General features: G+C 42.0%; 1 protein-coding gene across 5 annotated transcripts in view; it reads left to right on the forward strand.

The window, feature by feature from the left end:
• LOC111565710 (transcription factor HIVEP3) overlaps nt 1-9,395 on the forward strand; it is a 50,619-nt gene extending 41,224 nt beyond the window's left edge. For all 5 annotated transcript variants that reach the window (XM_023265900.3, XM_055013689.1, XM_055013690.1 and 2 more), the window contains 4 exons: nt 4,126-4,301; nt 6,155-6,256; nt 6,993-7,639; nt 8,512-9,395. In XM_023265900.3, the coding sequence (XP_023121668.2) occupies nt 4,126-4,301; nt 6,155-6,256; nt 6,993-7,639; nt 8,512-9,162 (1,576 nt within the window). In that variant the 3' untranslated portion in view covers nt 9,163-9,395. The remainder of the gene's footprint in view (nt 1-4,125; nt 4,302-6,154; nt 6,257-6,992; nt 7,640-8,511) is intronic.
• The last annotated feature ends 1,073 nt before the right edge of the window (nt 9,396-10,468 follow it).

The raw sequence follows: 10,468 nt of genomic DNA on the forward strand, positions 1-10,468 counted from the left end.
TCCTCTCACTGCTGGCGTGAGTGTCTGTGTTTTAGAAGTGTTAATTTGGAGAGAGAGCAGTGTGTGTGCATGTGTGTGTGTGTGTGTGCGTGTGTGTCTGTGTGTGTGTGCATGTGTGTGAAGGGGAAAAGGTTGTCTCCAACTTCACTTTGTGAGACTCTCATTAATATCTTTTTATGGTTACAGAAAGTTGCAGAGAAGACACAGAGGCACGCTGTGAGACAATCTGCAGGCAATCAGAATCTCAGCCATGACTGTTGTGTTTGTGTGCATGTTTGTCTTCAGACCTGCACATATACACACACACATTCATGCTTCCTGTAAATGTCTGACTGATCTTTTCCAGTGCAGGCTGTCTTCTTCCTCAGGTTTGCAGCTAAAAAAGTTTCCCCAGCAGCTGATTCTGTGTAGACCTGGAATAGAAATAGATGAGATTAAAAACAAGATGAGGAAAATATGGAAGTATTAAGAGTATTAAGAGCGAACATACTGGTATTCCTTTCGATCGAAATGGAAAATTTTTGAGAGATTAGAGATTTTTCGGCATACTTTTTTTTGCTTGAGTTTCAAATCTTGTGCATTAAGGTTTGTGTTTTGTGCTTATGTGTGCAGTGTGAAGGAGTTGTCTGCTTAACAGTAGATAAGGCACTAATTACGAGTCTTTATCATCTGCAGCCACACATTCAGGAGTGCATTTTCATCCATAAACAGCCCACAGCTTCCCTCCTCCTTCCACTTGTCAGTCTCCATTGTACCGTCCTTCTCCTTCTGCTCAGGCTGCCTGTTTCGCTCTGGCAGCTCTTCCAGTTTTACTTACCTGTGTGTGTTATTTTCTTTTCATTCCCTCCCAACCTCCTCTGTGTCCTCTCTCTGTGTATTTCCACCCCTTGATGTCCTTCTGCATTTCCGCCATGCATGCAAATAAGCACAGCTACTCAGTCTTGAGCACAGCAGAATGTTTTGCTCCCTGACTCTGTTAGGACTCATTATCCCTATCTCCCTTCTTTTGTCAAGACTTTGAAATCACGGCTGCGTGCCACTCATTTTATTCCAGGAAACAGTCTTTTATGAATATGTATCTTGCAGCTTTGTTTGTGTTCCAGTTACTTGCCAGATTTTGTCCATTTTCGGAGATCCCTTTAAGAAAGAGGAGCGCAGGGCTCTCTAGGGTTTAATAGTACCACTCAGCTAAAGGAAACCCTTTCTTCTCAATAACGTGTCTCAGCAATTAAGCTACAATAGCTGCTCTTTCCTGGTGGCAGCAAAAGTCTGTAAAACATCAGCTTTAATCCTTCTTAGTGAGCACAGGCTGAACCGTCTCCTTTTTGGATTCTGTGAAAACATGCAGATTGAATTTTACGGTGTACATGGCAGATTTATCATCACACTTTAACCACACTGGTGAACTGGGTTGGGCATCCCCGAGTCACATACAACATGTGGCTTAACACTTGAAACCTCAAGAGCTACTGACATGTTTGAAAGCATGTCAACTTTTTCAAAAACCTTCAGAATTACACCATTAATCAGAGATAGAAAATGTAAAAACAGAAAAAAAGATACTGGATTTCTAACTTTCCAGTGGTCCTCAAACTACTCATCTGTGACGTGCAGTTCTGTTGGAAAAATAAACAAAATTTGAGCTTATAATTGGGATATTTCATTAAAGTCACTTTAGTATACATGTCTCATTTAAAAAAATGCCAAAAACTAAATCATTTGCACTAACCAGATTCTGTGAAAAACAAAAAAAATGCACTCCTTGGTACAATTAGAATGCCTGAAATGACTCAGCTGGAAATAACTGCCACATCACCAAAACTGAGGGACTTTTCAGCTGAACTGGGATGAACTGCAGGCTGTGCTTACACAAAGCAGATAGGGGACATGTACAGCGACAAATATAAATGTGAATAGTAAAATATTTATAGTATGTAGAGCCACCTTTTTTCCAGTATTTGTACAAATTTATGTAAATAAATAATCAAGAAAATCCGATTTTTTAAAATGATTTACCGTATTATAAATTTGATATGCTGAAAAACCAAATTTTTGAGTTTTGTCTACTTCTAGCTATGGTTGTGCTGTTTCCATAGAGGCGCGGGACTTTTTAAAATGTGACGGCAGCAAAAAACGGCCACAAACTGCTTGAGGTTCAGTGGGTTAATTAGTTAATTAGTGAGCTATAGAGTTGCTGGAATAAAGGTGGAATCAACTGAGCCCAGTCCTAGCAAAGCTAACTGAGCTGTAGCCTTTCATTTAACGAGGAAGATATGGCAGCAGTATCATCTTTTCATCTCATCCTCTGCCGGAAAGGGAATCGATAAAGCTTTAAACACGTTTGAGTAGCAAAACAACCATCCGTTTATTACACTGTGAGCTCCACCTCTCAGTTATTATCCAGTTGTTTCAGATTGCAATGAGACAGTGACAGGAGCAGAAAATGGCCAGAAACTGCTCAGAGTTCAGAGGGTTAACACACATGCAGTATTTGTCAAAAATATTAGTTTAGTCCAATTCCTTTCAGGCCCAGTGACAACTAAAGCTTGATTCAGTGTGTGTTGTTCCGAGCTGCTGTGCTGAAATTCACTGGACGTATCAATCAATCACCCTCTGCTTTGAAGAGTTATTCCCTCCACTTATGTAACAAGGCGGTCGTAAAGCTACAAAACAAGACTGTCGGCTGAAACCACCGAGAGACGTGCTGCTGATTTAATGCTCGATGCGTGAAGTGCAACTCCTGCCTTGTTTTGTTTTGTTTTTTTTCCTGAGGTGTGGGTGGATATTTTTAGCAGCAGCAACAAATACATGCCGGTTAAACAGTAACCAGCTCCTGAATGAATGCAGCATAATGTCACTGCTGAGACTATTTTACAGTTGTGCAACAATTTGTTATGTTTTGCCGCTGCTGGCTCTCGGTTGTACAACGGGAGGCATTCACAGCCTGGTTTCTCGTAGATGTGGTGCGTATCCTGTAATTAAACGCAGTCTGCACACATTGGATATTTACCATTCAGAGTGGATTGTGCGTCTCTTCATGAGTGCAGAGCAGTGTTTCATAGAGGACAATTCATTCAGATATAAAACATCTGTGGTCCACTTCTGTCCACAAATAGCCTCTTGGTAAACATCAAGATTGCGCATAAACAATGTTTTTATAGTCTGGACCTAAATGTGTTGCTTGATTTTTAGATGCAGTGTCTATTTTCGGTTGGTGGCCATAGCCAGGCTTCCCTTCCCTCTCTTTAGCTGCTGCTGTTGTTGGCAGGGCCACCCGATCGCAGCAGAATAGCTGCTATTCTTTGTGCTCCCAGGGTGTAGTGGAGGGAACAGCCAAGGGACTCAGTGCTGCTGGGGTTTTGGTGGGGCTTCCCCAACCCGCCTCCATAAAGAAAGCCTTGTTTTCCGAGTTTCTTGTGTCTGTCTGTGTTTTGTGTGCAGTTTGTGCACGCACTGTATTTCTGCTGCACACAGTCTAACATCCACATTCATCACTGTTATTATGAAAGCAGCTCCAAATGTATTTTTCTTGGAACAATGACTTAAATAACTGCAATATCAAAGGGGTCACTCATAGCAGTGAAGCCTCTGAGCATCTCTGAGAACATTGTTTTGGGTTTTTTGGTCTGCTAACTACAGCAACTTTCCACCTTGTTTTTAACACCTATTTTCAGGGACTAACTGAAAACCACATCGTGAACATAATGGTGCATTTAGGAGTTGGCAGAGACCAGAAAAACGCTAAAAGGAGAGTGAACATAATGCTTATATTTACCAGATGGTCAGAAGCAGAACCATAAATCAATCCTAATGTTGCTCCACATCTACTGGATGATAGGCGACTTGTTTGCTAAGACATTCACCAACAAAGGGGTCACATGTTAATGTCTTTTCAGCTTCTTCCGTTGCCTTCAAGTAGACCAAAGTTTAATTATTATCGCAGCTCAGATTAATGAGTTAAATCAATGTGCTGCTATACATGTAGCTCAGTTAAGAATCTGGTATTTAGACTTTCTGACCCCTAAGTTCTACCACTCAGAGGTATACCTGAAAGCAATCTTAATATGAGATTTTCTGTCAACTAAATATTCTATCTTTCTGTTATTTCTCATCTCTTTCTCTTAGGTACAAGTCCAACGAAGAGTATGTTTATGTGAGAGGTCGCGGCAGGGGAAAGTACATATGTGGAGAGTGTGGCATCCGCTGCAAGAAGCCAAGCATGCTGAAAAAGCACATCAGAACACACACTGATGTCCGTCCATACATTTGTAAGCACTGCAACTTTGCCTTCAAAACCAAAGGTAAAGTGACAATTTACAGTTTACACAAAACATGAATAGCGCTTAGGTTCTTTCCATTATACAAGGTGGGCCAGAAGTAGGCATACACTTAGTAGGTAGAATTTCAGTAAATCAACCACAGGACCTGTGCTTTCAAATTTATTTCTTATGCGATAAATTGCCTGGCATGAAGGTGGGGGAGTGTTAAAGGCTCCTTGCCATGATGTGCACACCTGCTCTGCATTTTCACACTTCCAATACTGCTTTAGTATTCTCTTTCTTTGCTTTGATTTAATTTGTTTGCCATTGCTCACAATCCCTGTAAAAAAAAAAAAAAAAAAAGATAAAATCGAAACCAAAATTGAAAGAAATAGTTTAATAACATTTCCAAAACGTGATCAAGGGATAAATCGTGGCATAATTGTAAGCCTGCTTTTGGCCCACCATGTACAACGTACAATGAGAAGTGTCAACATTGCACCTCTGAAAAGCAACAACTGCACCTGATTGAAATTTGTCCAGTATCTACCTAGAAGTAGCCTTCTTGTGCAGCGATACACCACTCCCTGAGCTCCTGCCACCTTTTGAAAGCTCCCAAGATCTGTAAGCGTGCCAAACACACCTGTGGCTCGAACTGAATCTCCACTGTGTCAAACAGATGACCCCTCAACTTGACTTTCATTTTGGGGGAGAGAAATAAATCACAGGGAGATAAATCTGGTGAGCAGATGAGTGGAGAGTGACAAAAATACTTTTTTAGTGCTTTGTGAGGGGGTGTGTTTTGGTACAATGGCATGAACCACATTTCAGGTGGTTTGTGCCAAATGTTCTCCCTCAGACGCCTCAGGATTTGGCAGTAGAACTGACAGTCAACAGTGTGACCTTGAGGGATGAATTCATGGTGTACAACCAGGTGAATGTCAAACAAAATGACAAACAGGCTCCTGGTTACAATCCTGACCTGAGCCTTCTCCAGTTCTGAGACTGTGGGCATTCTGATGAATGAATCTGAAGTCTCCAGGTCGGACTCAACTATCGTCACCAGTAATAATCAGCATGAAGGTTGGGTCAGTTTGACACAGAATGTCATGTTTGTTCTCTGTCCAAGTTTGCGGTCCATTGCGAAATTGAAATGAACACCTGTAATGGTACGTGTTTTCTTGATGCAAAGGGTTGTGCCACTTACCAACATTGGATGCTTGATGGGCATACGATTCAGCAACGTCACAATAGATGACTGGCAGCTGCTCTTCAACAGGAATTCAACACAGGCTTCGCCGTCCTACAGCGGGTTGTCTGAAAACTTTCTCTATTATTATGAAAACAGCTCAATAAAATGTGCTTCTAAAAACGCTTAATAAAGCATGCAGCTGCTTAATCTGTCTTCATTTTAGACTGATGATGGTTAGTGTGAAAGTTTCTATGGAGTTTCCAAAGGTGGCAGATCATGCTCAACACTCCTCATTTGCTTAAAGTAATCTAAATCTGAACTTTATGCAAATGAGGAGCGAGAAATGTGGGAACTCTGCAATGCTACCAGAATGCATAGACAATACCCGTAGACGGTGAATGGGAAGCATTGAAGTGACGGATCCTGTGGACACATATCAGAGGTGGTTAGAAGAGTATTTAAAATGTGCAGGAGCAGTTGGAGCAGTGTGTCGTTGCGCAAGAAATCAACTTCAAATGTGATAGCAGCCAAATATAAATTAGATGCAGCTCTTGCTTCTTATAGATGCAGTGTTTCAACTTCCTGCCATTCACATCATGTAAAAAACTACTTTCTGCCCAGTGATCACATTTCTCCAATGCTGAAGTGTCCTCATTTTGCTTGCACGGTGTAAGTCAAGAGCAATTTTCTTGTTTCTTCCTAGGAAACCTTACAAAACACATGAAGTCAAAGGCTCATGGGAAGAAATGCCAGGCGATGGGAGTATCTGAGTCATCACTGGATGAGCCGGAGAGCGAGGAAACAGGTACTTCAGGGGATGAGGATGCATCTCACATATTTCCTTTTCCACTGTGGAGAAATATTGGTGCACAGCTGGACGAACTTCTGCCCATGAAGAATAGGAGCTGTTCAGCACTGACAGCTTATGCAACACCATCTTCTATTCCGCTCCCTCTGGCCTTGCATAAGAAATATGAAAAAGTAAAAGATAAATAAGTGAAGAATGCATCTGCTTTCCTGATGCAGTTGCGCCAGTCTGGCCACTCTTACCTTGTTCCTACGGATGTGCTGCTGCCTTATAACAATACACAATTGAACGCTTACATCTGCCTCTAGTCAAAGCTACTAAAGAGTCAAAGCTAGCCATCTCTCCCCTGACCTTCCTCTACTATCCCTCCCTTCGCTGCCTCTTTCTTGCTGACATACCGCTCTCATCACAGCCAAGGACGTGCCGTTTAAACTGCCTTTTCATTCACAAGGCTGTGCGGAGAGTTTATGAATAGAGGCACGATGATATTCAATTAAATTTCAGCCTTTTCATCCGAAGTTTATTTATAACATGTTTTTGATGAGTGGTGGGTGAGATTTGTCAGAAACATGCGGTACTGTCCTAACTCTTTGTGCTTCTTGCTGAAAATGTTCTGCTCTGTGTTATTATGGATGGATTATGGTGTTTGGTGCAACATTCAGAGCAATTTCAAAGTTTACAATGTGGCTGTAAAGGTAATTTAAAGGATGTTTTTCTGTGTCTGCACAAACAGCAGGAAGTGATGAGCGTGTGTGCGGCTCAGAGGAGCAGGAGGAACATCAGTTTTCCGATGTGGAGGAGTCCGACGACGATGATGACGATGAGGAGGAGGAGGAGGAAGAGGAGTCCCATGAAGACCCACCGTCCTCCTGTTCATCAGACACCCACCCGTCGACAGGGGGGCGCTCCAGCGGCAGCCGGCACTCTCAGCAGGGCACTCCCGACCCCGATCCCTCGGGTCACAGCCCCAGTCAGGAGCCCTCCCCTCGGGGAGTTTGGCCCAGCAGACGGGCGGCTTCGCCAGGCAGCCGGAGGGCGCTGTTCTCCCGGCGAGGCTGGAAAGCATCTCCAAGAGCGTTCTCACCCGGCAGTGAGAGCTGTTCGCCCAGTCGCAGCCTCTCGCCCCGTCTGGAGCTGTCCTCGCCCATCCACAGCCTCTCCCCCAGGACAGAGCTGTCTTCGCCCAACCGGCATGTCTCACCTTCTCCTGAAAGAGGACCGTCTCCCATCAGGCCACTTTCTCCTCTTCGTCCCATTTCACCCGGCTGCTACCGGTCACCACAAGTTCGGACGCCTCCGTCACCGCTGGGACTGCAGCAGAGAAGCCCTGGATACCTGCCCTGGGAGAGCCCCGGTACAACGAGACGCCATGTCAAACCGGTGGGTTGTTTTTATTATTATGTCATGCATTATCATGAATTTATGCCTTGATATTCAACCCTCGAAACTCCAAAACACACTGATAGGTTTAAAAGACGTGTCATCTTTTAAAAATCACAACATTTACACCAAATATCAGAGCCAGAAACTGTTAAAACAGAAAGGATTTTCAACAGCTCCTCTGCGATTTGTCATTTCATCAGGAAAATGAACCACATCTAAGCTAAAATTGGGACATTTTATCAAAAACACTCATTTGAAATTTTGTCAAAATGAATCATTTGTTCTAACCAGAATCTTGTCAGTGTAGATGTGAAACCATTAAAGACTAAGCTGTGACAACCAGGCCCATGAAAAAAACTCTGACTTTTCTGCTGGGCTGGGCTGAAGTGTGGGATGCATTTACACAGAACAGATAGGAAACAAGTATGGAAACAAATTTAAAAATGTAAGAAGCAAAAAATCTACAGTATAGAATTGCCATTTTTTCATTTTTTTAAAGTATTGAAAAAACAGCTGTGGGAACTTTTAAAAATGTTGTACATGTAGATTCTAGTTTTTTCAATTTTTGTAGAAATTCAGCTGTTATTTTTCTTTTTAAAATTTAATTTATGGCAACTTTAACTTTTTTATTTTCTACTAAAGATCTGTGCCGTTTCATAGGGTGCAGCACAGTGAAAAATGACCCCGCAGTGACAACAAATGTGAAAGGAGCAAATAACAACTGGTTGGGGTTTTCAGAGGATTAAACAAAGATTCAATAAGCAAACAGTATATTTTCTCTGCACTTTCCTCCTCAGAGTGCAATATTTTGTGTACTGACAGGACAAGCTCATCTATCTGCAATAATAAAGCCTTTGCTCCCCCTACAGGAGAAGAGTGGAGCAGCAGGAGTGGGGTCAGAAACAAGCTTGTTTCCACCTACTTTCCGTCTTTCAACTTGTGAGGCTTATCCTGGTCAACAAACAGCAGACAACATCTTCAGCCATCTCCCCATGCACTCCCAACAAGCTAGAGTCCCCTATCTGATGATCCCCATCGGAGGGATCCAGATGGTGCAGGCCAGACCAAGGTCCCACCCGACCACCCCCTCATCCCCAACATCTCCCCCCCTGGAGGGGCCGTCGCTGGCCAGGTTTGAATCGTACTGGGGCGGGACCCCCAGGACTCAAGGGCTCAGGACTCCTGGAGACCACTGGTCAGAGCACCAGGCAGCAGGAACCAGCCAGTCGGGGCGGCGCGGTTTTAGCACAGCACTAACATTTTCCAAAACAGTGTCGGAGACCACAGACTCAAAGCAATATGGCAGCTCGCAAAGCTCCGTCCACGTCCGCAGGTCTGCCGCTGAGACCACCGAACGCTGCGCCAGAGACAGTCGTTCCAGAGCAGCCCTCAGTCGAGCAGCGCCAGTAGCCTCGCATTTCACTGGACAACAGCCACAGAGGGAAGAGCTACAGTCTGGTAGCGATCCAGTGGAGAGAGGAGCTAAAGGAGACTCAGCTAGAACAGACCAGAGCACTTAACAGTGTCCACACCTTGATGCATCTTGCATCCCATTTTGCTTTATTGGTTGCTACACTAGTTTTTTTTTATTTTTATTATTATTGCTTTGTTTTTATACAGTTTTCAATACTCTTGTTAACTTAAATGTCTGTACTTTGGCAATATTCAGGTTTGTTATTAAAAAAAGCACTTTTTTTCTTTGTGAAATAATGTTTTCTGTAAATCTCTCTCTATATAAATTTTTTAATATATATATACATATATATATATATATATATATATATATATATATATATATATATACATATATATTTATATCCCTCCCGTATCCATTCTGATACCGGTAATCGCAATGTCTGTTTAATTACATGTAAAAGGAATATAAATAAATTTGTAAATGACCAAAATCTTTCATCAAAAATAATTCCATTTTTGTTTGTCCAGTATTACTCAAATTGTTGCTTGTGCCTTTTCTGTCCAGGTTTGTGTTTTTTTGAGATGTACAGTAAAGATAGACAAAGAGAAGGCTGTGAAATTTTATAACTGCTTTTTTTGTGTTCTTCAGGAGGGTTAATATTTGGTGTTTTGGTTGTTTCTGTTCTAAAGGCCATTGCTTTAACACCAGGGTAACCAAGAGTCGCATCGCAAAGATTCTGAAGGAGCAGCAGAAACGTGTCAAAGGAAAATGCACTGAAGTTCTATTTTTATTACAAAAGAGTTTAGATTAGAATATATGTCTGTACAGGGAAGAGCGCTCCTTATTTATTGTTATTTCATGACAATGATCATTGTTTCAAGGTTGTTGTTTCTTTTGTTGTTGTTTTTTTTTTTACTTTTTTTGTTATTGGAGAAAAAAATGACTTTTTTGTTACATCTGTGTGTCTTTTTCATGATGTTCTTGTAACTTGAACTGGTGACAAAGATGAGAGATTGAGTTTGGCTGGTACCAGAAGATCAAGTGCCCTGCAGATTTCACACAGCAAAATTTCTAGTCATTGAAGAAATAAAAAATGCACCAGACTTGCTTGAGTTTGTGCCTTTCTTCCATTTTACCAAAGCACAAGCGTTTGAACCACAGTTCTGTTTATCCATGGTGTACAAACCTCACTGGGTTAGTTTACTGCAAGAAATCAGTTCAGTTGTACAGCGGACAAGTAAAAACACAAAAAAATGATATCATCAAAATCTACAGTGTGGTAAAATTGTGGTTGCTTGCTTATCTTGTACTTTTGTGGCAGTTTGTGATGTTTGGTTGAACATTGAGGCTCCATGTGTTAATATGTGGTGATTCTTCTACATATACATCCTGCCTTCAGGAAATTTTTT

The sequence above is a fragment of the Amphiprion ocellaris genome, chromosome 9 (assembly GCF_022539595.1).
Source record: "Amphiprion ocellaris isolate individual 3 ecotype Okinawa chromosome 9, ASM2253959v1, whole genome shotgun sequence".
NCBI classification, from domain to species: domain Eukaryota; kingdom Metazoa; phylum Chordata; class Actinopteri; family Pomacentridae; genus Amphiprion; species Amphiprion ocellaris.